At 42.9% G+C, this 26738-nt stretch overlaps 1 protein-coding gene across 2 annotated transcripts; it reads left to right on the top strand.

Annotated features, from left to right (window-relative positions):
• Positions 1-770: 770 nt before the first annotated feature.
• LOC309532155 (lysosomal acid lipase/cholesteryl ester hydrolase-like) lies at positions 771-26480 on the top strand. 2 transcript variants are annotated; one of them, XM_082222174.1, is made up of 10 exons: positions 771-1223; positions 2009-2117; positions 3171-3288; positions 4141-4339; positions 6433-6542; positions 7031-7167; positions 8936-9082; positions 9767-9838; positions 11047-11112; positions 26244-26480. In XM_082222174.1, exons 1-10 carry the CDS (start codon positions 1210-1212, stop codon positions 26475-26477), a joined length of 1206 nt encoding a protein of 401 aa, XP_082078300.1. In that variant the 5' UTR covers positions 771-1209; the 3' UTR covers positions 26478-26480. The 2 variants fall into 2 exon arrangements, with proteins under 2 accessions (XP_082078300.1, XP_082078299.1); XM_082222173.1 differs by lacking the exon at positions 26244-26480 and adding an exon at positions 11878-12273 and having other exon boundaries at positions 773-1223.
• The last annotated feature ends 258 nt before the right edge of the window (positions 26481-26738 follow it).

Here is a 26738-nt window from a genome sequence, read left to right as displayed (position 1 = left end):
ACATTTTTTTTTAATGCAAACAAATGTGAAGAACTGAAACTGAGACTTTTAAAAATGAGAAAATGAAAACAATCTATCCCTTTGGCAAGGATTCTCTCAACCTGTGGTCTGTGAGCTTTATTTAGGTGGTCTATGGTCTTTGTATGAATACCTCCCTCTCCCCCTGCATTTCATAGAAAATAAGTTTTAAGTTTGAGGGGTCTATCTGCCCTCCTAGGCAGGCGGTTTTGCAGATGGGCTCTGAACCACCCTAGGTAACCAGTGAATGGCAGGCCAGATCATCTGCCTGTCACATATTGGCCTATGGTGGCAGGAGGTCTCAGGCATTCCCTTGGGCAGGGGACCAACTGACCAATAGGGGTATGTGGCCCTGTGTCCAGGGACAGGATGAATTGCCTATTCCTTTTGACTTTTGGTTCAAAATGAAAAAAATCCCCCCAGATGGCCAGGATTTCCTGGGTTTATGGCAGCCCTATTGATCACTGAAAACCACATTCTCAGTTAAAACCACATTTTAAAATGTTGATATACAATTTATATACCAATTAATCTAAAAATAAACCTCTAAGTGGGTTACATTAAAACAACAACAAGGAAAAAGGAGAAACAACAATATACATTGTAATGCTTTGTACAGACTTATCATTAGGCAAATGTTGGGTGTGTGATGATGTTTTCTTTCTCAACTGTTTTCATAGTTTCCAGAAGCTTCTGGCTGGTTGCCCAGGAAAGTATAAAGACAATGAAAAGTTCTTACAGTCCTTTTTCATTTCGAACACAGAGAGGCTCTAGAACCCAGCCTCTTGGGTAATGGTGTTGTCCTCTGTTAATCTGCACCCCCCTTCTCTCCCACGTCCTCATTCATCGTCATCATCACCTGCTGTACGGGGGCTGCTAAGTGCCCTCTGTCTTTGAGTTCTTTCTCTCCTACTTTTAAGGCCCGCTGGGTTCTGGGAAATGGAAGGTCTGGAATTTTTTCCAATAACACGTCAGCAAGGTGTTGCTCCTCCTCTCCCATTATTTCCCAACTTTCCCCCTCACCTGCCTCTGAGCTGCTACCTCCCTCAAATCCCTGTTGTAAATCGATACAGTCTTCCACTTCCTCCTCCCTGGAAAGGTCAGGAGGTGGAGACAGTCTCCACCGCTCCTCTGCTCACTCCCTGACACAAAGGTCTTCTGCTGTGTCTATTTGAGATCTGGTCGCTACTGATGCACAACAACAGGTAAGCAAAATTACTTTCTTCCATGTCTCTTTTTAATTTATTTTTCAGTGACATAGCTTTGGTCTTGCATTTTAATAGCTTGCATTCTTAAGTTGTTCATTTAACAATGTCATACGCTGCTGAAGTACAATCAATAATTTTTTAGCAGACTTGCATCCCATTGTAAATAATGGTCTGTTCTACAAATTACCAAAGCAAGCATGTTAGCTAAGTTTAATGGATTGAGTTTAATGGATTGAGTCATGAGGTGTAGCAGACCCCATTTCCCAGTATCCCAGTCAGCAACTGCACGTTCTGAGCCAGTGGTCCTGAGAAGAGGAATTCTCAGCACCTCCAGACTCAATATTTTAAACTGGGAGACAACTCTATTTCCCAGCTAGAATTGGTGTCTGAAGGGTGCAGTAAGACTTTTAAAAAGTACTTGGGTTAGGAGGGAATGTTGTTTGGTGTCATGACTCACTTGGCACTGTTGGGTCTAGCTCTAGCATGGCAGATACTGGAGGAAGATGAGAAGGAATGGAAGTGGTAGGCTGGCCCCACCTCAACCCCACCTGGCTCTGTGTGGAGATAGGACTTCCAGCTCCGTTCCTTCCAGAGGGAGAGAGAACACTGCTGGATCAGGCCAAAGGTTCATCTAGCCCTTTTATCTCACCTTACAACACCCATCATGTCTCCTCAAGATCATTCTTCAATATATCAATATATTGAGTTTCCCCCCTGAAATCTTTTTCATTAAGGACTCATGTTTCCAGACTAGAGATACTGTAGTTCTTTTTTAAACTCAGGTCCAAGATGTGGCTGTTTTGGGGAGTGGCCTGCTTAGTCCAACAGGCTCTGACATCTGAAGAATTCAGCAGTGGAAGACATCTGAATCCACAACAATTTATGAGTATTGTAAGTTAATAATTCAGATGGCCTTGAAAACAGTGGACCATGATCCTTATAATTTTATTTTTAAAACAGTTTTCAAGAGCACATGCATTTCCAGGAAGAAACGCCATGCTTGGCAGGAGTTATTTCAAGCTGCAAGTTAATCTGATCATGTTTGAAACAATACTCTCTTGGCTAGATTATCTGATCTAGAAGACACAGTTAGCTTTGATAACTCCTTCTCGAAGCAGAGTTTTACACTGGCTCCTCAGTGTAAATGTTGACATTTGCTGCACATGCATTAGCTGAAGCCTTAGGCAGCAGATTCATTATATTTCTCATGGTGAGATTTCTTTGCAGTTGCTTACCATACAGACTTGGTGTTTTGCATTAGATCAGTATAGATTTTCTTTTTGTCTTTTTGTTGTGGAATGCAGAAAACCACAATCAATCTGTGTTTATGTACACTTCACACATATATACCCAGATGGGGGAAAGGGGGAATAAATTTGAATCAGCTTGCATTTCAAACTGATTCTACATGATTTGTACTTTCTGGAACAATACACAAACTGGAACAAAGCCATCCTTCAAAATTGGCACGTCTCCAATTTTTGCGTACTGTTCTCCAGTCAAGTAATGGAAATAGAAATGTATATACCATAGTAAAGTGTTTTAAAAAATGCATATACAAGTGAAAATAGAATACAAAAAAAATATCATTTTATTAGGAAAAAAAGGGTGTGTTTTGGGCAAACTTGCATACAATCATGTGTACATCATGAGAGTTTAGGGGAGGGATAGGAAACCTAAGGCCCTCCAGATGTTGTTGGACTGCAACTCCCATAATCCTTGACCCTTGGCCATGCTGGCTGGGACTGATAGGAGCTGGAGCCCAGCTATAGCCTATTGATTTCCCATTCCTGGTGTAGGACTAGTAAAGTTACTTCACAATAATCTTGGCCCTCGGTAGTTTTTGTTCTTTGATATATTAAAGCAATTGTCCCAGAAATCAAATGATCAGATTTATTTATTTTTTAATCTAGCATTTCTATTTCCATCCTTCTCCACTCACAGCCTGATGTTATCCAGTATTGGGGATACCCCAGCGAAGAGTATACAATCCTGACAGGGGATGGCTATTACCTGCAGGCAAACAGAATTCCACATGGAAGACATAGTTCTGGGAAGACAGGTAATTTTGAAATTTAGCAGTAAATGCATTAAAATGCCACATGCCATGCCTGATATCCCTATGTTCAACTTTAAAAATGTTACCCAGATTTCACTATTTTTTCCCCTTTCATTCAACTTTATTTGGAAGCAATATTATAAATAAAGGGAGAAATTGTTGCAAGTTGGCTGAAATCACTTGAGTTGTGCTCAGTTGTAAGCACACTTGATGATTCCTTGTTCATTATATCTGAGCAACAAGGTTTCCCAGATTAATCAATAATTCCAAATTATCAACAGTTAGAATAATTGTCCAGTCTTCTATTCATAGCAGAACACTATGAAATATCTTAAGTGGCGTGGGGTTTGGTTGAGTGGCTTTTTTATGCCTTTTCAAAAATCAGTGCAAATATTAACTACCTCCTGATTCTTAGGAGAGTTGTTTAGAAACAACCACAGCAGTTGTGGTCTCTCTTCAGCGGTAGGCAGCAATCACCTCAGAGACACAGCGTTTCACCCACAGGAGAGGCAAGGTCCACCCACCTTCTGACCTCACCTACTACTGCTACCTTTTGCCAATACTTCAGCACTGCCTCTCTGGATTGCTTGGGAAAAGTAGGCGGGGACATGTTGGCAGAAGAGAAAGTGGGCGGGGAAAGAAGGGTCATGGCATTTTATGTAGGCTTACACAAAACATCGTTGCTAGTCTTCACACAATCAATGAAAACATTTCCTGAGGTCCTAGGAAACGTCTGGCTCACCTCCTTTGTACCCCCTGCACCCTTCTCTGCTTGGCCTTGGGCTAGATACCAGTGGAAAATGTTGGTGCTCTGTGAGTGCCCATTCTCTATCTAATGTTGTCTTTGTTTTCCAGGGCCTAAGTCAGTTGTGTTATTGGTACCTGGTAACCTTTGTGAAGGCAGGAGCTGGATTTCAAATCTTCCCAGCAATAGTCTGGGATTTGTTCTAGCAGATGCTGGTTATGATGTCTGGATAATAAATAACAGGGGGACCACCTGGTCTAGAAGACATCAAAACTTCTCAGTAGACCAAGAAGAATTTTGGAATTTCAGGTAAGTACAAGGGGCTATTGTTGCTTGGATGGAAGGGATGCTTTTCCTGAGAACTTTCTCAGGACTCAGCTAGATTAGTAAAGAAAAAGCATTTTAGATGCACTGTATAGGCAATATAACACTGTGAAACCAGATGGCACTGTGGAGTTCTGTCTTTCCCAACTGGATTTCCCTATATGATTTTACAATGTGTTTAACTGAAATGCTTCATAGATGTATTTATTTTTATCATCATCATCATCATCATCATCATCATCATCATCAATCTTTATTATGGTCGAGACCCAACAAATCATTACAAAGCAATACACAATTCAGACAGCCTACCTCCAGGTTAAACAGGAGCATCTCCACCCCCACCGTTCTGCCCGGATACTGAGGTCCAGCGCCCAGGGCCTTCTGACAGTTCCCTCACTGCGAGAAGCCAAGTTACAGGGAACCAGGCGGAAGGCCTTCTCGGTAGTGGTGCCCGCCCTGTGGAATGCCTTCCCACCAGATGTCAAAGAGAACAACAACTACCAAACTTTTAGATGACATCTGAAGGCAGCCCTGTTTAGGGAAGCTTTTAATGTTTGGTATATTATTGTATTTTAATATTTGGTTGGAAGCTGCCCAGAGTGGCTGGGGAAGCCCAGCCAGATGGGCTGGGTACAAATAATAAATTATTACTATTATTATTTTGTTCAGACTTAAGGATAGGGATCATTGGTTCTTGCAACCACCAATAAAAACTTTGCCACTGCTAATGTTCTAGCGTTTGTCCGGTCTTCCAGTAGGAACCTGACATAGTGAGCCTTTGATTTTCCTGGGAAAGGTACCAGCAAGGGTAATATCAGTTCAGCCACCCAGAGCAGAATTTTAATTTAATTTTGGGGAATTTTAAGCATGGCACCACACCCCACATAATATCAGAGGGTAGTGTAATTAATATAGGGGTTGCTCGTGTGTAAGTTGCCACCACTCCTGGCTATGTTGCCTTGTTAAACCTTTTCTGTCTGGACAGCCCTTCACTTCGTGGCTGCCTCAGTCGCTAGCAGCATCCGTCAGTGGGCGTTTCTTAAACCTTTTCCAGCATAAAAGCTGTTTGACGCCAAGTCTCCTCCTACTCTCCCTGCGCGGAAGTCTTCTGTGCAGGGAGGATGTGGGTAGCGGAGGACCCGTGCTCTCCCCGCTGGGGTCCAGTGAAGAGTCCTGGAGCCCTCTCGCCGATTCCCCCATCTGCCCCCCTTTATCCCTGGTGTTGCGCTGATTTCCTTCCCCTGCTGAGCTACCTCACTCCCTGCTGGGTCCCTCTCCAGCATCACTTGAGAGCCTTCCCTCTGCCTCTGGCTCCGATGTCAGTTCCCTGACAGGTAGTGACCCCCCAAAAGGCATTTCCTGCTCTTGCCCCTGCACTGTGGAATGCCCTTCCGTCTTCCATATGTAAAGCATCATCAGTGTGATTCCGCACATCGTTCCTGATGTAGATCTCCATTCTCCACTTGGTTGTAATGAAGACATTTATTGCCACCTTGTCCCTCACTGCTTCCTCCCTGGAGGGAAGTGGTCCAATTTTGTGGTTCACCTCCAGTGCCAGAATATCTTAGGCCAGTTCTAATGCAACTAGCATATAAGACCATGAACAATTTGGCATTTAGATTACCTGATAAAGGGTCCGCTCTTGTACAGATCTGTTAGTTCCTCCAGGCATATTGTGAAGACACACCATTTTGCCCAGACATTCCAGGATGTACACCTTTTAGACTGAGTAAAGGGACTACTGAACTACCATTTAAATTTAACGCAGTTGAGCAATTTTATATAATTTAATATAATTCTTTAAAATTATCCTTTAACATGTGGACAATGTACATATCTGAGAACCTATTGGGCAAGTTTAAGGGTGATATAAATATTTAAATAAATCATAAATATATATTTACTCTTTCTCTCCTTACTCTTTCCATAGGACAATAAACTTATAACGTTATCCTCCAAATGTAAGGGTATCATATGTAATGTATGGTACTGTTTGTATTTAGACATTAATGTCCACAACTGTATGCAATTGCAGACAGGCAAAATTTCAGCTATATTCTGTGTTTGTCTTTCAGCTTTCATGAAATGGCAATTTATGATAATCCAGCAGCCATAGACTTTATTCTGCAGAAAACTAAGCAAAAAAGCTTGTATTATATTGGCCATTCCCAGGGAGGTACAACGGGTAAGTTAATAAGAAAAGAATGAAATACCTTTTATTTTCTTGCCTTTTTGCATTATCAAGGACTTACTGGGGGTGTGGTCCAGTCTCAGGACTACAAAGAAAAGAAAAAGACAGATTAAAGGATAGCTTTTAAAAAAGAAAAGAAGAAGCAGAGTTCACATACGTTCTATGAGAAAGTCTTTTCAGGATCAGGACTTCAGTATACAGGATCAGGCACTGTATACAGCTCTTATCAGTTCCACAGCCATGAAGAATGTCCATCTGTGGTGCAAATAAATTTGTTGAATGACAGGCATTTCAAAAGAAGAGAGATGGGAAACTTTTGCCCTTGCAGATATTTGAGACTCTAGCTCCCATCAGCCCCAGCAAGCATGGCTGATGAGCTCCAGCTCCTGCAACACCTGGAGAGCCACAGGTTTTTTTTAATCTCTTATTTGTTTGTTTGTTTGTTTGCAAGTGCTTTTTTTAGTATTGTTTCTTTTTCCTAGGTTTTATTGCCTTTTCAACTATGCCGCAGCTTGCTCAAAAGGTTAAACTCTTCATCGGCCTGGCTCCTGCCTACACATTGGACGGCATGAAAGGAGTCTTTTCCTTAATTCTGCACCTTCCTCAAGAATTGATAAGAGTAGGTATTATTCAAGTCCCATAATTCTAATATATATTTTTCTTCTGCATCTTTATGGAGAGTTAGTCTTCCTGCCATTCACTTCATTTCTTTATATTGAGTGTGAGCTTGAAGAATTAGAAGGTTTGGATCACATGAACATTTGTAGTATGATAAGGTAAGAGTCACTGTGGACTTTAGAAACAATTTCATCAGACATATTATATTGAGAATCTGGAATATATATAAACATAAGTTATACGTGAATATACCCTTATGGATCTCAACACTGGAAGTCTTTCAAAGAATGACCGCTCCACGCTTAAAACGGGGGGCGCCCTTTGCGTGGACGCGCGCAGCCCCTAGATCTGGAGTGGCTCCAACAGCATAGGCTTGGCTTTGCCTTCCCTCAGGTGGGATACCTGGAGGTCTCCACCTACCTCAGTCAGTTGTCCAATCCCACCTGGGGGAAGCCTTGCCAAGGAGATCAGGCCAGGTAGGGGAGGGATTACCTGCCCACACAATAGAGGGAGGATCTTACCTGGGAATCCTCACTTGGCTCCAGAGCTTCTCCCACCCTACCCACCCTCAGTTAATGTCTTATTTGCAGGTTAACTTTTCTTCACAGGTATGCGGGCGCTGCTACGTTAAGGTCGCTGTTAAAGGGCTGGAAAGGAATTTCCCTGCATTCGCAGGTTTCGCCTTTCCCGTAGCAAAACGTCACAACTTTGGCAGTATCAGGCCTTGGGCGGAATCCTTTAGTCCATCTTCCTCTTTGCGGCGGCGATATCAGGGTTCCCCGTTAAAGGGGTTTCTGAAGGGAGGCTTCGACCGTACGCCGAAAGGTTGTCATTGCTCTTCCCTGCGGCGGCGGCGTAACGGGGGCGGCTATCTCTGCTTGAACATATGTTCTCCAGAGCCGGCCCATCCCCCCCCCACATTGGATAACCCTGATGCTCCCTAGGTCCCCGGCTGGGGACTGGGGAGGGAGAACGCCCAATGCCTGAGCCAAGGTCTACCCACATTTGAAATTTAATAAAGTTGTGGCCAATTTAATCCCATAGCACGTTGTCATGAGTCGTTATTTCACATGTCGGGGGGGACCGCGTGGGATCTGGGGACTCCGCCTGTCCACGCAAAAGAGAAATGGTTAATGGAAATTCTTCTTCTTCTTTGGTGATTACTCGTAGCCAAGTAACACGGTCTTAACAGTGAGTCCCTAAGTGACTGTGGAGGCCAATTCTGGATCCACACATCCTTCCACAATGCTTTTCGGTGGCTGCTCCCAGACAGGATGAAGACTCTGTCACAGTCAGAAATGCTAGAAAGGAATGATTGACATTCCAACCTGCATGTGACACAACCAGTACCATTTGAATTCTGCTGCAGTTCAGCTTCTGCCAAATAGTCTGTTATTCATCTTACTGTCCACTATTGAGAATGCCCTTTTCCAGGACCCCACTCCCAAACTTTTAAGGAACTATCAAGAAGGCCCCATCTGCCAATCTTAACACCTGAGAGGTTGTGTGGGAAGAAGGTGGTTGTTCAAGTTGTTGGAGAGCACCCCCTTAGAAATCTCTCCTCAGCTATCCAGAGCCAGGCCACATCAGAACCTGGCAGCAAAATTGCCTAGAATGCCCAGGCGTATCTTCTTGAGCATGCTTGAAGAAAAGTGGTATATAACTGTAACATAAAGGAGATCTGTTCCTAACAGGAACCTCAATGTTTCCTTCCAAGAAAGGACAATTATTTAGTAATGCTTCAGATTTTTTAATTTTTATTTTTACAGCTTATGTGCGGCAGTAATGAACTCTGCTTTTTCTATAACAAACTAAAAGCCATCAATGCCAAGTGGTGCAGCTATCCAGGGATTGACAAACTTTGTCTCCAAATCATGTCCTTATTCCAAGGACGCAATGAGAAAAACCTAAATGTGGTAGGTAGTTTTATTCTCTATCATTTATTCATTTATTTCTTTTTGAAAGAACTTGCTGTGTACATATACAAAACAACAAAAGAAAATCAAACAAACAAAATAGAGTACGGTATGTGCCATAATTTTGAGTTCCTTTACACAGTTCTTCCATGGTGAAATGCTAGATGCCTCTTTTAATAAATGTTGATCTATTTTTTAAAATTTATTTTCAAAATTATCTTCACGTCTAGTTGGTAGTTGGTCATTTACGCATGGCCATAGAAGTGGAAATGCACAGCACTACAAAAACCAAAGAAGTTTCAGAGTGACTAATTTTAACTGCTTATGCTAATTTCCAGATGCAAAGTTAGAAGGAATTACTACTGTAGGGCAGGCTGTGACCAGGTGACCTCTGTGCCTGCTCCATGTGCTGTCCAGGTGCTCACTGTTGAGAGGCAACTTCAAGGCCCCTGTTCTTCCTTCTTATGGCTCTTTATCAGCTGGATTCACTATGGGTGGGGGATACACATCTAGGTACCCAGACAGCTCTTCATCAGAAAGCTGCTTCCTTGTGCTACATGCAAGTGTCTGTATGCTGCACTACCTTGATTGCCATGACCTATTGCTTTGTAAATAAATATGTTCCTTGAAAATTTTTCAAGAATGTGAATATAAAAAGCATTTTCTTTTCTATTATTCTTCCAGAGTCGAGCAGATGTGTATCTTGGAATTTACCCTGATTTTACTTCTACAAAAACTATTGCACACTGGAGTCAGGTACATTCTAATAAATACGTACCTTCTCAGCATCTCAAAAAAATTGGAGTCAAAAGTCTGAACTTTCGACTTGCCTGTTTAGTTTCTCATGTTTCTGTTTTGGTACTAAGGTTTCCATTTCATTTTATAAAAGTTTAGTTTTCCAGGTTACCGGACCACTCAAAAGTTATATTCTAGATACTTCAATATTCAAACATGAGCTGTAACAACTCTTTGGATCGCATGGGAAGAACATAGGAAGCTGCCCTTTACTGAATCTGCCCATTGCTCCTTTCAGTTCAGTATTGTCTCCTCTCACTGGGAGCAGCTGTCCAGGGTTGCAAACTGTAGTATGTCCCAGCCCTACCTGGAGTTGCCAGGAATTAAATCCGGAACCCTCTGAGTGCAAGGCAGAGACTCTATCACTGATCTATGGCTCTTCCTGAATATTTACCGTAATTTTGACATTATAATTCTTCCTTATGTTCTTTTGCCATTGCTTATTCTCCTTGCTGCTGAGTTCTACCAAGGAAACAATGAGACTAAGGAGTAGGAAGCTGACAGGCAAGCAGTGGGTGGAGGAGGGAAGATGGAGGTTGGTGGGGTACTGCCCCATTCACCCGAGTGCACTAACATCCACTGGTGCTGGGAATCCTCACATTACGCAGAAGGTGAAACATATTGCAGTGGTCTTGGCAGCTGAAGATTAGTGAAGGCTGAAAGAAAGAAGAGGTCAATATTGTGGGCATAGGCACCAATTCTATGGGGTGAGGATAGCTCCTCTCTCCCAGCATATGCAAGAATGGGGCTGAACCCCCTCAATCTTGAGGGGCCGGGCTCAGTTTTTTACTATTTTCTCAGAAATGAGGATGATAGATATGTTAATAACCTTCTACCTGACTTTCTAGAGACACCACTGTTTTAAGCAGAGCTTATGGCCCTATCATCGGCCAGGGTGGATGGTGGGAATTCTGATACTGTCAAACCTCGGTTCCTGAACAGCTCCATTTTGGAACGCCTTGGCTCCCAAAGCCAAAAACCTGGAAGTAAAAGTTCCCATTTTTGAATGCTTTTATGAAGCTGAACATCCGACGCGGCTTCTCTTTGAGTTCGACAACCGAAGTTTGACTGTAACCAAGATCTCTAGAGTTTGAATTTTCTAGTGGCTCTCCATCTTTCAAGAGGATTTTGTTTTTCAAATTGTGTATAAGTCTTTTCCATATTTTTAGGTTGAGAAAACCAACCAACTTAAGCATTTTGATTATGGATCAAAGAACAAAGCTGTCTACAACATGGTAAGTGTTTTGGATTCTAATGAGAGATTTTGGCAGTAGGTTAAATGTTTAATGTGAACCGTGTTGTGATTTCTGAGTTCTTATATAATTCCTTTGGGTGAGATAACACCAAAGACACCAAAGAACTGGTTGTAATTATGTGTTTATCTATGAAAGTGCATGCATTTAATGAGTAAGGGCATAGAAAACTGCCTTATCCCAAGTCAGACTATTGATCCACCTATCTGTCTATACTGATTGGCAGCAGCTCTGATTCCAAGCCCTACTAGAAAACCTGAGGGACCTATGACCTTCTACACACAAACCAGATGCTCTACCAGTGAACTACCACTCCCCTCTAGATTTTGCCTTTTGGGATCCATTGAGAGCCTCCTTCCAGGCCAGATGTGCAGCGGGGCTTAGCTGCGACTAGTCTGCTGATATGTGCGGAAGTGGCTGCCTCTGCTAAGTTACTCCACCTTTCAGCTGTTGGGGGAGGGGAGGCTGAGCAACACCATCAAAGCCCTACTGCCCCTCAGGCTCACAAGGAGACCCTCCCTCTGTCCTGAAGAGCACGTCCTCCTCATCAGCCACGAGGACTCTTATTCCTTTTGCTATTCTTACTGCTCCAGAGTAAGGAGTTGGATACTTAATAGTTAAAGAATGATTTTCAAGGGACAGATGTTAGGCATTCAATGTATCTGAAGATCCAAAAGATGTCTTTAAAAAGAGGAAAATAAATAAAAGTGAACCTAATTTTCATCTTTCTGTTCTTTTCCTCAACAGAGTATACCCCCATTTTATAAGATAGAAGACATTACTGTGCCAACAGCTGTGTGGAGTGGTGGGAATGACATTGTTGTAACCAAAAAGGCTATTGAACGGCTGCTCCCTCGAATCCCTCATTTAGTTTTCTATAAGAATATTCCTGAATGGCAACATACGGATTTTATCTGGGGTCTTGATGCACCAAAGCGGTTGTATAAGGATGTGCTTTCTCTGATGCAAAAGTTCAAATAATGTCTTAATATGAGGGGCAAACTATATATCTGATATTAATGCAGACACATTTTTTTAAAATTTTACATTTATTGTTTTCTGTACTTATGTTCTTCTTTTCTGTCGCAAATAATATTAAAGGTTGGCTAGCAATAACAAAAGGATCTAAGGAAGAAAAACACACAACAAAATTTATGGTAAAAATGTAACAGGGGCACAGCCTCTAGTACTACTTATTATTATAATATATATTCATATTATATTGTGTCACCATGCATTTTAGAATAAACTTGCTTCTTTTCTTCAATGAATCATGGAATTCCTTGCCAATATGAAGGGACCCACAAAAGGCCAAATAATATGCAGCTTGGAATAACTTTTTGTATTCCAGCGGAAGGTACTCCAATTCTGACTAGCCCACCCAACCAGAGGTCAGTGAGGGAAATGTCACACATTGCTCAGGTTTGGCTATCAAGACCATGAGCCTCCATAGGGTGGCTGTCTCTTATTTTAGCAAATGTTTTCAACTGCTTCACCCCTGTAATACCTTCCACGTAAAAGAAGCTAATCGCTGGCTGGCATTGTGTACACCTGGCTTTGCCAGACACAAGGGAGCCTATTACTGTTGAGACTTTGCAGCTGATCTGGGGCAAGTTAGGCAGTGTTCGTTGGTTCAGTTTTGAGGTCCAATTTTTGGAGTTTGTCTCAATACGTGGCTCTTGCTCCAGCATGGAATGGCGGGGGGGGGGGGGAGACCTGCTGACCCTCTCTGTGGGTACGTGCACCATTGCCCCATCAGGGCTGTAGCTTCCATGCTGGGGGTGGGGGAGGAGGAGGAGAGGAGGGCTCACGTGCAATCAGGTGGGGAGGCAGGGATCTCTCAGAAGTGGAGTGGAGGCTTCATGCCAAGAGATCCCTGCCTGCACTCCTGCTTGCATGCAAGTAGGAGCAGGATTGGGCAGCTCTGTTGAGGAGAGGCTGGCTGCCTTCAGGTGGCGCAGGGGCTCTCAGATGCAGCTTCCAGGCTGCCTCCACCTTCCCCAACCCCAGCAACTATTCAGCCTAGCTGCCTTCAGGTGGCACAGGGGCTCCAATGTGGAGGTGGTGGGGACTCCTTTAAATGCTCGTTTGCCCCTCCCCCCATAGCCTTCCCTCACTCAGTTCTGGGGCCACCAGAGCTGGAGGAGGGGGTGGTTGCTGTCGCGGAAGAACCCAGCACTGAAGGGCGGCAGTGCTCACTAGGAAAACGGAAGTGTGGCACTCAAAACGGAAGTTATACTCAGAAGAGAGCACATTCAGCTTCCAAAAACAGTTCCAAAACTGGAACACTCATTTCTGGATTTGAAGTGTTCAGGTTCCAAGTAGTTTGAGAACTAAGCTATTTGAAAACTGAGGTACCACTGTATTTATTTTTCCCAATTTGAACTGTATTTATCCCCCCCCCCCCCGGGGTCAGGAGGTCCTACACACGAGTAGGAGTCTGGCAGAGACACATACCCGACTGGCAATGTTCTCTCCCTTCTGGTGAGTCATTCAGGAGATTCAAAATCTTTCTCCAGCCCAAACATCACAGCGACTGATACCTCAGAGGCATCAGCACACTTCAGGATCAGCAGAGTATAGGCAGTCAGCGTACAGACTCAGTAGTGCAGCATTTGGCTAAACTATGTTTATTTACATATACACACTTGGAGCATCATAACTCAGCTCCTTCCTCTTCAACATCAGACAGCAAAGAGAAAGGACAAAGGACAAATGTCCTGCCTCACGGAAACTCAGTAATACAAACATCCTGTCTCCTTCACTTCCCACAATGTGGAATGAAAACATATACCGTCATGTGATAAAAACAATCCCATGACTGCAACACGGGAAAAGAATTGTAATACACACCCCTGGTGGTAATTTTCTTGAGTCAAAATGAGAGTACCCCTAAACATTTTTTAAGAAAAAAAGGACTGAGTTATACCATAAAATTATATATCAGTGGAAAGATAATTAAATGAAGAATGTAATGCAATAACGTTTATGAAGGATTATTTATTACAACAGCAGTCATAAAGAAGAAACGTGAAACACACAGGAAAAAAATGAGATATACAGGTTAAATTGCCGTGTTGGCACTTTGCGATAAGTAAGTGGGTTTGGGGTTGCAGTTTGGGCACCCGGTCTCCAGAAGGTTCACCATCACTGCCCTAGTTGGTTTTGTTCCACAGTTTGTGATCTCATCTCTTCTAGCACACGCCTGTACTTTAGTCCAATTAAGATCCAATTACAGTGGTACCTCTAGATACGCACACCTCTAGTTGTGCATATTTCAGGATGTGAACATAGCAAATCCGGAAGTATTTTTCCGAGTTTCACCGTGCGCGCATGCACAGAAGTGCTCTATACACCACGCTCGTGCGTAGAAGCATTAAACTGTGCCACGCACATGCGCAGAATTCCAGTTGCTAATTCCTCGGGATGCGGCCAGAGCTCTGGAATGGATCCTGTTTGCAACCAGAGGTTGCAACCTCTGCTTCTTAAGGGTGGCGTTGATGGGGCAATGGTGCACGTACCCACAGAGAGGGCTCTGAGTGCCCTCTCTGGCATGCTTGCCATAGGTTTGCCACCACTGAACTAGGACATAGTATACAAAGGCAATGCCAACAGGCCACACTTCGTCCACAATTGACTGTGCAGCACCTGAAAATTAAGCAGCTCATTAGTTGAGGAGGAAAACACATTAACTATATTATTCAAAAATTCCATGCATGTGCTTACACAACAGTATCGCTATTCCAAAATTGTGTGTGTGTCTGTATGAATACGTCTGACATATATGAGAATATGTATACACATACATCCACATATATGATACAAGTGTACCATAATTCTCATGCCTTAAGCATAAGTAACACAACTAAACAATACATATGTGTACCCGCATGTGTGTGCGTGGCTATATCCCTGTGTATAGAAACAGCTTAACAAATCAGTATCCTCTTGTAATATTACCACGTTGAGCTTGGAAGGGGCCCTGGGTCATCTAGCCCAACCTCAAAAGGCACAGAAACCTGCATAATAAATTCGCAGCAAACTTGCATAACCAACACTATGCATACACACCTGCACACATGTAAGCACACACATGCACATACACCCATGTCCACCCATGTAAACACACCGCAAACGTAGTGATTGACTCCCTGTACTTTCCTAAAGAATATAGTTAGGAATATAGTTTCCTAAAGAATATTGTGAAGAAGGCGCAGCAGAGACTGTACTTTTTGAGAATACTAAGGAAAAACCATCTTCCGCAGAAACTGCTGCTTGCCTTCTATCACTGTGCCATTGAGAGCGTGCTCACTTATGGCTTATGTGTGTGGTATGGAAGCTGTACTGCCCAGGACAGGATGGGGTTGTGCAGGGTTGTTAAGTCAGCAGAGAGCATTGTTGGCTGCCCACTCTCCACCTTAGAGCAGATTTATGCCACAAGGTGCCATAGGAAGGCACTGGACATAGTAAAAGATCCATCGCATCCTGGTCACTGTCTCTTCGAGCTCTTGCCGTCGGGACGGAGATACAGGACGATGAAGACAAGAACGAGCCGTCTTAAGAACAGCTTCTTCTCCAGAGCGATCTCGGCCCTGAATGGGAAGCCCGGACTTTGAAAGTCATCTAATCTCCCTTGCTGTATTATATTGTATTGTTTAATTAGTGTTTTTATGGAGCAGTCAAGTAATTTCATTGTCCCCGAAGGGGGCAATGACAATAAAGATATTCTTATTCTTATTCTAGTTAAAGTCGAAAGAAGCCCCTGGTCATCTAGCCCAATCTCCCAGCATATTTTATAGCTGAAGGGGATGCCAAAGACAATTCTAGTCCAACCCCCTGCAATGCAGGAATATACAGGGAAGTTAGTACTCTGCTCTAACTACTAAGCTGTGCTGCCTATAATGCCAGGTGTGCAGTTATCCCATATGCGGTCAATTTCTATACCACTTAATATAACAATAAACCTTGGGTTACAAATTTTTTTAACGGAATGAAGTGCAATATACAATGTCATTCTTTGTACAGACCTGCCTTGTCTGACCTGCATATGCTGGGTGTGTAATTCTTATTATTGCTTAACCAATTTACTTGCTCTATATGTGTTCCAATATTTAAAATGCATCTATAAAGATACATGATGCATAATTATACAATGTATGATGAAATTGATCTTATTATCTGAAGTTTATTATAACCTATAATAACCTATATAGGTATATATAGGCAGTGTGTATTTGAGATCTGGTCACTACTGATGAACAGGAACAGGTAAATTAAGAATATTTTCTGCCATGTATCTTTTAAATTATTTTTTTGGGGGGTGACCGGTCTTCAGTTATGTATTTTAATAGCTTGCATTCTTAAGTTTTACATTTAACAATGTTATACGTTACTGTAATGAAGCACAATCCTGTAAAACGTAAGCAGACTTCCATCCCATTGTAAATAATAGTACACCTTGCCAATGCAAGTTTAAATTGCATTGTGCCATTTGAAAATGTATTGGAAGCAGGTTAGCTAAGCCCACACAGTTTAAGGGATTGAATCATGAATCATGAAACAGGAATTGCCACATCTCCAGACTCAGTCACCTTCCTTAATGTTTTTTTTTTTTATGGTGGTTACAGATGCTTAGTTTTTTATTTTTTACTTTAAAAGGTTTTAACTGAACACCCTCAGCAGAATGTTGCTTATTCCCATGTAAATGTAGTTTTATTCCTGTAGAGAGCAAGTGTAGTGTAGTGGTTAAGAGCGGTAGTCTTATAATCTGGGGAACCGGGTTCACGTCTCCGCTCCTCCACATGCAGCTGCTGGGTGACCTTGGGCCAGTCACACTTCTTTGAGGTCTCTCAGCCCCACTCACCTCACAGAGTGTTTGTTGTGGGGGAGGAAGGGAAAGGAGAATGTTAGCCGCTTTGAGACTCCTTTGTTGTTGTTGTTTAGTCATTTAGTCGTGTCCGACTCTTCGTGACCCCATGGACCAGAGCACGCCCAGCACTCCTGTCTTCCACTGCCTCCCACAGTTTGGTCAAACTCATGCTGGTTGGAGCCTCAGCTTCACGATCTGTCCTTCCAGTGAGCACTCAGGGCTGATTTCCTTAAGAATGGATAGGTTTGATCTTCTTGCAGTCCATGGGACTCTCAAGAGTCTCCCCCAGCACCATAATTCAAAAGCATCAATTCTTCGGCGATCAGCCTTCTTTACGGTCCAGCTTTCAATTCCATACATCACTACTGGGAGGGCTTTCCACAGGTTAGTGTGATTCTTTATCTCTAGCTTAATTTTATGTTGCTGTTGTTTTCAGATAGAAAGCCAATAATCTGGGGAACTCATAAAAATTCCTCAATGGCTTACCTGTCATGTTTTTATTTGCTGGGTGTTTCTTGTGGTCACTTGTGGTCATCTGAAGGCAGCCCTGTTTAGGGAAGTTTTAATAATAATAATAATAATAATAATAATAATAATAATAATAATAATGTGGTCAAAAATGAGATGGCAAGAATAAATATTGACATCCTGGGCATCAGTGAACTAAAATGGACGGGAATGGGCGAATTCAGTTCGGATGACCATCACATCTACTACCGTGGGCAAGAATCCCGTAAAAGAAATGGAGTGGCCCTCATAGTCAACAAAAGAGTGGCAAAAGCTGTACTGGGATGCAATCTCAAAAATGATAGAATGATCTCGATACGAATCCAAGGCAGACCTTTTAACATCACAGTAATCCAAGTTTATGCACCAACTACTGGTGCTGAAGAAACTGAAATTGACCAATTCTATGAAGACTTACAATACCTTATAGAAATGACACCAAAGAAGGATGTTCTTCTCATTATAGGGGATTGGAATGCTAAAGTAGGGAGTCAAGAGATAAAAGGAACAACTGGCAAGTTAGGCATTGGAGTTCAAAACAAAGCAGGGCAAAGGCTAATAGAGTTCTGCCAAGACAACAAGCTGGTCATCACAAACACTCTTTTCCAACAACACAAGAGACGACTCTACACATGGACATCACCAGATGGGCAGCATCGAAATCAGATTGATTATATTCTCTGCAGCCAAAGATGGAGAAGCGCTATTCAGTCAGCAAAAACAAGACTTGGAGCTGACTGTGGCTCAGATCATCAGCTTCTTATAGCAAAATTCAAGCTTAAACTGAAGAAAGTAGGAAAAACCACTGGGCTGGTAAGATACAATCTAAATCAGATCCCTTATGAATACACAGTGGAAGTGAGGAACAGGTTTAAGGATTTAAATTTGGTGGACAGAGTGCCTGAAGAACTATGGATGGAGGCTCGTAACATTATACAAGAGGCAGCAACTAAAACCATCCCAATGAAAAGGAAATGCAAGAAAGCAAAGTGACTGTCCAACGAGGCCTTACAAATAGCGGGGGAGAGAAGGCAAGCAAAATGCGAGGGAGATAGTGAAAGATACAGGAAATTGAATGCAGAATTCCAAAAAATAGCAAGGAGAGACAAGAAGGCCTTCTTAAACGAGCAAGGCAAATAAATAGAGGAAAACAATAGAATGGGAAAAAAACAGAGATCTGTTCAAGAAAATTGGAGATATGAAAGGAACATTCTGTACAAAGATTTCCATAATAAAAGACAAAAGTGGAAAGGACCTAACAGAAGCAGAAGACATCAAGAAGAGGTGGCAAGAATACACAGAGGAACTATACCAGAAATAAATGGATGTCTCGTATGTCAGAGGCTTAGTGCTGTCCAGCTGGCCATAGATAAGACTCCGGGCTCCCAGCCAGTTCCAAAAAATTGATTTATTTGACAAGTTCAAACGTACATCTCCAGCGTTTCCATTAACCTCCTTCCCCTTGAGCGCAGTTGCTCCCTCTAATGTTTCTTCCTCCTTTTCCGCATCCAGCATGCAATTCTGCGAAAACTCCTCCCCTTCCTTCCTCTGTGCACAGCATGACTTGTCCCAGGCTCATCCTCCTCCCCCTCTACATCAGACTGACTGTCAGACGACAAGCTGCTGATGATCTCTTTAGGCTCTCTATAACTGCTTGTTTCTGTCCTTTCATCTTTTCCCGTTTGCCTCTCCCTGACATCGTATACCCCAGGTAGTGTGGTTGCTGACCTTGAGCCAGACATCCTGGAGAGTGAAGTCAAATGGGCCTTAGAAAGCACTGCTAATAACAAGGCCAGTGGAAGTGATGATATTCCAGCTGAACTATTTAAAATTTTAAAAGATGATGCTGTTAAGGTGCTACACTCAATATGCCAGCAAATTTGGAAAACTCAGCAATGGCCAGAGGATTGGAGAAGATCAGTCTACATCCCAATCCCAAAGAAGGGAAGTGCCAAGAATGCTCCAACTACTGCACAATTGCACTCATTTCACACGCTAGCAAGGTTATGCTTAAATTCTACAAGGCAGGCTTAAGCAGTATGTGGACCGAGAACTCCCAGAAGTGCAAGCTGGATTTAGAAGAGGCAGAGGAACCAGAGACCAAATTGCAAACATGCGCTGGATTATGGAGAAAGCTAGAGAATTCCAGAAAGGTATCTACTTCTGCTTCATTGACTATGCAAAAGCCTTTGACTGTGTTGACCACGGCAAACAATGGCAAGTTCTTAAAGAAATAGGAGTGCCTGATCACCTCATCTGTCTCCTGAGAAATCTCTATGTGGGACAAGAAGCTACAGTTAGAACTGGATATGGAACAACGGATTGGTTCAAAATTGGGAAATGCAAGGCTGCATATTGCCCCCCTGCTTATTTAACTTATATGCAGAATTCATCATGCGAAAGGCTGGGCTGGATGAATCCCAAGCCAAAATTAAGATTGCTGGAAGAAATATCAGCAACCTCAGATATGCAGATGACACAACCTTGATGGCAGAAAGTGAGGAGGAATTAAAGAACCTTTTAATGAGGGTGAAAGAAGAGAGCACAAAATATGGTCTGAAGCTCAACATCAAAAAAATGAAGATCATGGCCACTGGTCCCATCACCTCCTGACAAATAGAAGGGGAAGAAATGGAGGCAGTGAGAGATTTTACTTTCTTGGGCTCCATGATCACTGCAGATGGTGACAGCAGTCACGAAATTAAAAGACGCCTGCTCCTTGGGAGAAAGGCGATGGCAAACCTAGACAACATCTTAAAAAGCAGAGACATCACCTTACCAACAAAGGTCCGTATAGTTAAAGCCATGGTTTTCCCAGTAGTGATGCATGGAAGTGAGAGCTGGACTATAAAGAAGGCTGATCACCGAAGAACTGATGCTTTTGAATTATGGAGCTGGAGGAGACTCTTGAGAGTCCCATGGACTGTAAGAAGATCAAACCTCTCCATTCTGAAGGAAATCAGCCCTGAGTGCTCACTGGAAGGACAGATCGTGAAGCTGAGGCTCCAATACTTTGGCCACCTCATGAGAGGAGAAGACTCCCTGGAAAAGACGCTGGTGTTGGGAAAGATTGAGGGCACAAGGACAAGGGGACGACAGAGGGCGAGATGGTTGGACAGTGTTCTCGAAGCTAGAAACTTGTGTCTGAGCAAACTGCGGGAGGCAGTGGAAGACAGGAGTTCCTGGCGTGCTCTGGTCCATGGAGTCACGAAGAGTCGGACACGACTAAACGACTAAACAACAACAACAACAACAACAATTTATTTATACCCCAACCATGTGGTTGGGCTTCCCCAGCCACTCTGGATGGCTTCCAACAAAATATTAAAATACATTTTATTTAATTTTAATTTTAATTTTATAAAATTAAAATTTAAACGTTTGATGTTTTGTTGTTTTTAATATTCTGTTGTGAGCTGCCAAGAGTGGCTGGGGAAACCAAGCCAGATGGGCAGGGTATAAATAATAATAATAATATATTATTATTATTATTATTATTATTATTATTATTATTATTATTATTATTAGTCCTGTTGAGTTTGAGGCTCCACTCTGCTTTTTCTCTTCAACGCTACTCCTTATAATCATTAATTTCTCTCTGATCTTTTGTTTAACTCCATGCATGTATACTCAAAGAAAGTTCCAGCAAGTTCTTTGGGACATACTCCAAATAAATTCCCCATTATCTTTGACCAGGGTGTCCAGTTTGATGCCATACACCCCAAACTTGTCATTTCTTTCATAGCCATCTCCCAAGCTGGTTTGCTGTGGCATTGCTTTATTTGCACAGTTGGTGCTCTCCTTTAGTTACGGACTCAGACTTTGTGGTGAGGGGCTCTTGATACCCACCACAAACCTTTAATGAACTTTGATTAAGAGTGCTTGATAGCTTTCATCACTTTAAACCAGTCCTACCACTAGTTTAGGGTATAACCACAACATGATTTGCCAACCATGTGAACTAAGTCAGGACTGGGGAGATTAGGCTGATAATTATTTTTAATAACAGTTTGTCACAGAAGGAAAAGAAAAGAAAGGGAGGGCTTCCGGGGTTTCTCTGCTGGAGGGGGAACAGGCGTGAAGCACTTCTGGATTCTGCTAGCGATTGAGACAGACATGCTTTTGAAACCTCTGCACTGCACATAGTTTTTGCCCTCAATAAATCCTGTAAAAGACAGGCTGGAGTCCTGAGTTGTTATCTGTGCAAGCAGCCATTAATCACTCTGACAGACAGGGTAGTATTATTTGACTTATCTTCAAGAAGATACTTGAGATAAAAGGTTTCAGATTTCCCAAGTAAGTTTACCAATAAGGGCTTAATTAATTGATCCCTGACTTGTTTATACTAGCCACAGTGTAGTAGGATATGCTTCATGCAATAAACATCCTGAGAACATAAACAGAGCCTATGTGGTCAGACTGCCATTTAGTACTTCAAATGGAAATACATTTAATCTGGCTTTGGTAAACAGTCGACAATAGTTAGTGTGGATATTTCACCCCTCCCATTGAAAGAATCTGCTGACAATGTTTCAGAAAGGAGGGGGCAGAATTTGCTTATCGCTTCTTCTGCTCCAGCCTGTAGGTGTTAAGTTGTGGGCGAACATAGCAGATGACACAGTGATTTCTCCAGAGAAGCTCTTTATTGTAAGCTGGACAGAACTGAACAGCAAACAGCTCAGCCGGCCTGCTTTTATAGGCAGCCGGCTATCAACATTGTAGCAACAACAACCCAGGGTTTCCCGCCTAAAATAACAGACGTGGACCTGAGTGAAAACTATCTACACTATCCCCCTTCTGGCCCAGGGTAAGAACTTTAGTACATAACAGTAGGAGTCTGAGTGTTATCTGTATAGAGATAAGGGGAATATATGGCACTCCAGATTTGGACTCCAACTTCCAGCAGCCTCAGCAACAGGCAGGGATTATGGAAGTCCAACAATATCTGGAGGGCTACAGCTTCCTCACTTCTGCTTTATGAACATGTGAACACAAGCTTTGGCTTATTAGATCACAGTAAGATCCGCCCTCTTTAATATTCTGTGTCCCAGAATGTATCTGGAAACTTCACAGCTATGCATGAAAGTAGTGGTCATCCCTGTTGCCTGGATCTGCAACCTACCTGAACAAACCCACCTATGCATGGAGCACACCACCATTTTCATCACTACTTTCACCTGCTTCCTGTTACACTTCTTAGAACCCAGGTCTCCAATGTAGCTCAGTACTGGGAGATTAAGGGAGAGAAAAGAAAGTACTTATTCATAGGGTGCATTGTATGCAATTCACTACCACAAAAGTTGGCTGCAAATGTAGATGTTTGCAAAATGGGATTGTAAAAATCCATGAAAGTTAAAAGTATTAATGGTTACTAATCATGATGGCTATACTGTATACTGCCTCCGTTTCTCTAAAAGCTATTCACTTGAGAAAGACAGCAGGATAGGCCGCTATTCCTCATGTCCTATTTTCTTATAAGCATCTTGTTAGCCGCTGCAAGAAACAGGCTGTTGGACTAGCTAGGCCTTTGGTCTGGTCCAGCAGGGCTCCTCCTGTGCTCCTAGTGGCAGGTGCAGCTGGGAGAAATGGCTGTGCTGTGTGCAGGTGCAGCCTTAGGCTCATTTGAATGCCTCCAGCTGTAAAAAGGCCAAGCTGTCCCAAGAAGCAGGTCAGGGTCAGAGTGGCTGACTGGGACAGAGAGCTACAATTACATCCTGGACTCTGCACATCTGCCTGCCTGTGGTTTTGGCCCTGCAGAATATACCTTATTTTTTGCTCCATAAGACACACTTTTTTCTTCCTAAAAAGTAAGGGGAAATGTCTGTGTGTCTTAGGGAGTGAATATGTGGTTCCTGGAGCTGAATCGCCTGAGTGCGGTGCGTGCTGTTGGCTCACCCTCCTGGGTTGCTGGCGGCCTCCCCTTTCCCCTGAAGCCCCGGGAAGGTTTGGGAGTGGCAAGCAGGCTGTGTGCCATTGCCTCGCGCTCCTGGGCTGCTCTTTGGGGGTGGGCCACACCACTCTGCCGGCGGCCTCCCCTTTCCCCTGAAGTCCTGGGGAGGTTTGGGAGTGGCTGTGCGATGGCGCCTTGTGCTCCCAGGCTGCTCTCTTTGGGAGAGGCTTTGCCAACGGCCTCCCCTCCCCCCTGATGGCTCCAGGGATGTTGGCTGGAGGATGGCGAGAAGAGGCAGCTGCCGAGAGAGAAGAGGAAGAGGACGAAAAGGAGGGGGACCGAGAAGCAGGGAGAAAGGGAGAGGAGGTAGGTTGCCATGGAGAGTCGTGGTATAGGGCAAAGGAGAGGCAGCAGCGAAGGAGAGAAATTGCAGGCATTGCCTGAGGAGTTTGGGTGAAACGGACGGAGAGGAGGAGGCTGGAAAAGGGGCCTGTGCTGCTTGGGGGGGGGGAGAAAAGAGTGAGGAGAAAGAAAGCCCCTCAAACCTCCGCGGGAGGAGAGTGATCCCCACTGAGGCTTAGGACGGAATCTGCTCCACGCCAACCATATGGCTGGCGGATGCGCAGCTTCCCTCCCTAGGAATACATTCTCAGCATTTCAAATCTCAGGAGTCAAAAGTTTGATGAGGTTGATAGATATGTTAATAATACTCTATGAGACTTTCTTGAGACGCCACTGTTTTTACCAGAGTTTTCGGTCCTTTTATTGGCCAGAGTAGATGGGTGGGAATTCTGATAACCAAGATCCCTACATTTTGAATTTTCTTTTGACTATTCATCTTTCAGAGGATTTAGTATTTTGAGCATGCAGCAAATTTCAAATTGTGTATAAGTCTTTTCCATCTCTCTAGGTTACTAAATCAAACCAATTTAAATATTTTGTTTATGGATCAAATAACAAAGCTGTCTACAATATGGTAAGTGATTTGGATTCTAATGAGTGATTTTGCATTCAATGTGAACAGTATTGTGATTTCTGAGTTCTTACATACTTCCCTTTTGAAAGAGTTGGATAACATCTGCCCTATATGTTGGAAAACTTGCCCCCTCGGGAGAGGCTGGCCCCTCTCCCATACTCCCGGGGCTTGTTTGCCAGTGATATGCCCTGGTTGGCATCACGGCAGTCCAGGGATGTGGGAGCCATAAAGTCATGGCAAAGGCTTGTAGCGCCACCTGGTGCCTCGCTGACCTCGGTGACCTGTATGTCCGTGCCTTGCAGTGTATTAAGTGCATAACCTTATATGGGAATGGGTGGGTAAAAGCCATGACCGGATGTAGGTAACGTGAGACATTGGCAAACGGCCATGTGAGAGGAGAGAACAAAGGATAATAAAAGATACCGGAGAGGAGAGAAGTTCGAAAGGAGCTGCTCATACCATCCTGAAAATATTGCTGGCTCTCTGTATCTTTATTTTATGCTAAACTGCGCCATTTGTGACGGCTGGCTTCCGTCACAGGGAAATCTTGAAAGGTGACATCTCCCAGCATGAGAGATGCACACCCCCTTCCCCCTCGCATACCAGCAGGAGAAAGAAGATAGTCAGAAAGTCTATTTACATCTCGTTTATTTCTGACTGTAAAACTGTACAAAAAACATGTCCGTTCACTCAGACTTCTCTCCAAGCAAGTGACTTAGACTTCCTTCACATACGCAACAGGAAGGTTTCCGATTACACATAGAACAAATCCCTGTGTCCTGCCCAGTGAACTGGCTGGAACATTCTTTCCCACGACCAGCCACATCATGTGATGTAAACACCGAGCTGCTTGTTTGCAGCTGCGTTGAACTCATATCCCAACACTATAGCAGCAAATATAACGTATTAAGTGTTTTGTACTGTGTGACAAAAGCAAAAGCTTTTGACTGTGTCAACCACAGCAAACTATGGCAAGTTCTTAAAGAAATGGGAGTGCCTGATCACCTCATCTGTCTCCTGAGAAATCTCTATGTGGGACAAGAAGCTACAGTTAGAACTGGATATGGAACAACGGATTGGTTCAAAATTGGGAAAGGAGTACGACAAGGCTGTATATTGTCTCCCTGCTTATTTAACTTATATGCAGAATTCATCATGCAAAAGGCTGGGCTGGATGAATCCCTAGCCGGAATTAAGATTGCCGGAAGAAATATCAACAACCTCAGATATGCAGATGACACAATCTTGATGGCAGAAAGTGAGGAGGAATTAAAGAACCTTTTAATGAGGGTGAAAGAGGAGAGGAGAAAATATTAAAGAACAACAACAAATTTGTTTCTCAGTAAAACTGTAAAAATAAATACAAAACTGCATAATATTACCCAAAACTGCTTGCAAAAATATGTATATTGCTAGCAAATTTGAGCACAGAAATCTGTGTTAGGTAAAATTGTGTTCAAAAATACATAGATTAGGAGAAATATGCAGGCAAATGCATACACATTTTCATGAAGATTTAAAATAATTGCAAATTGTTGCAGAAATGGTGCAAACTGGGTGAAAATGAAAACTGGGAGAAACCATAAATGACCGATTAACCCAGCCCTACTAAAAAGTAAGCCCCACAGGAGTTATTGCTAGGTAAATGAGTATAGGATTCCAACTTAAATCTTTAATATTATTCATTTCCCTACTCTTACTGGTCCAGAGTACAGAATTAGATACTGAACAGATGGTTAAAGAATGATTTTCAAGGGACAGATGTTTGGCATCCAATATATTTGAAGATCCAAAGGATGTCTTAAAAATGAGAAAAATGTAAAAGTGAAAGGTGAACCTCATTTTCATGTTTCTGATATTTTCCTCAACAGAGTACACCCCCATTTTATAAGATAGAAGACATTACTGTGCCAACTGCTGTGTGGAGTGGTGGACACAACATTGTTGTTACCACAGAGGATGCTGAACGGCTGCTCCCTCGAATCCCTCATTTAGTTTTCTATAAGAATATTCCTGAATGGCAACATACGGATTTTATCTGGGGTCTTGATGCACCAGAACAGTTGTTCAAGGATGTGCTATGTCTGATTCAAAAGTGCAAATAAAATCTTAATGTCTTACTTATACCCCGCCCATCTGACTGGATTGCTCCAGCCACTGTGGGCAGTTTCCAACAGAAGATAAGAGAGCACACAATACATTGAATATTAAAGGCTTCCTAATCAGGGGCTTCCTTCAGACGTCTAAGGAAGGTTGTATAACTGACATATTCAATTGAGCTTAAATTAGCTTGCTTTATACTTCATGTGTATTTGGTGAGGCTGGTTTGACAACACCACAAAACTGGGTCATTGGTGTCATTGCTC

This window comes from Podarcis vaucheri, assembly GCF_965113315.1.
Source record: "Podarcis vaucheri genome assembly, chromosome: 5".
In the NCBI taxonomy this organism is placed as follows: domain Eukaryota; kingdom Metazoa; phylum Chordata; class Lepidosauria; order Squamata; family Lacertidae; genus Podarcis; species Podarcis vaucheri.
Note: the sequence above shows the minus strand (reverse complement) of the source record. Positions and strands in the feature narration are given on the sequence as shown.

Coding starts and splice junctions, on each gene's coding strand:
- LOC309532155 (XM_082222174.1), top strand. Junction 9,083..9,766: donor ATGAGAAAAACCTAAATGTG/GTAGGTAGTTTT, acceptor TTATTCTTCCAG/AGTCGAGCAGATGTGTATCT. Junction 9,839..11,046: donor CTATTGCACACTGGAGTCAG/GTACATTCTAAT, acceptor CCATATTTTTAG/GTTGAGAAAACCAACCAACT.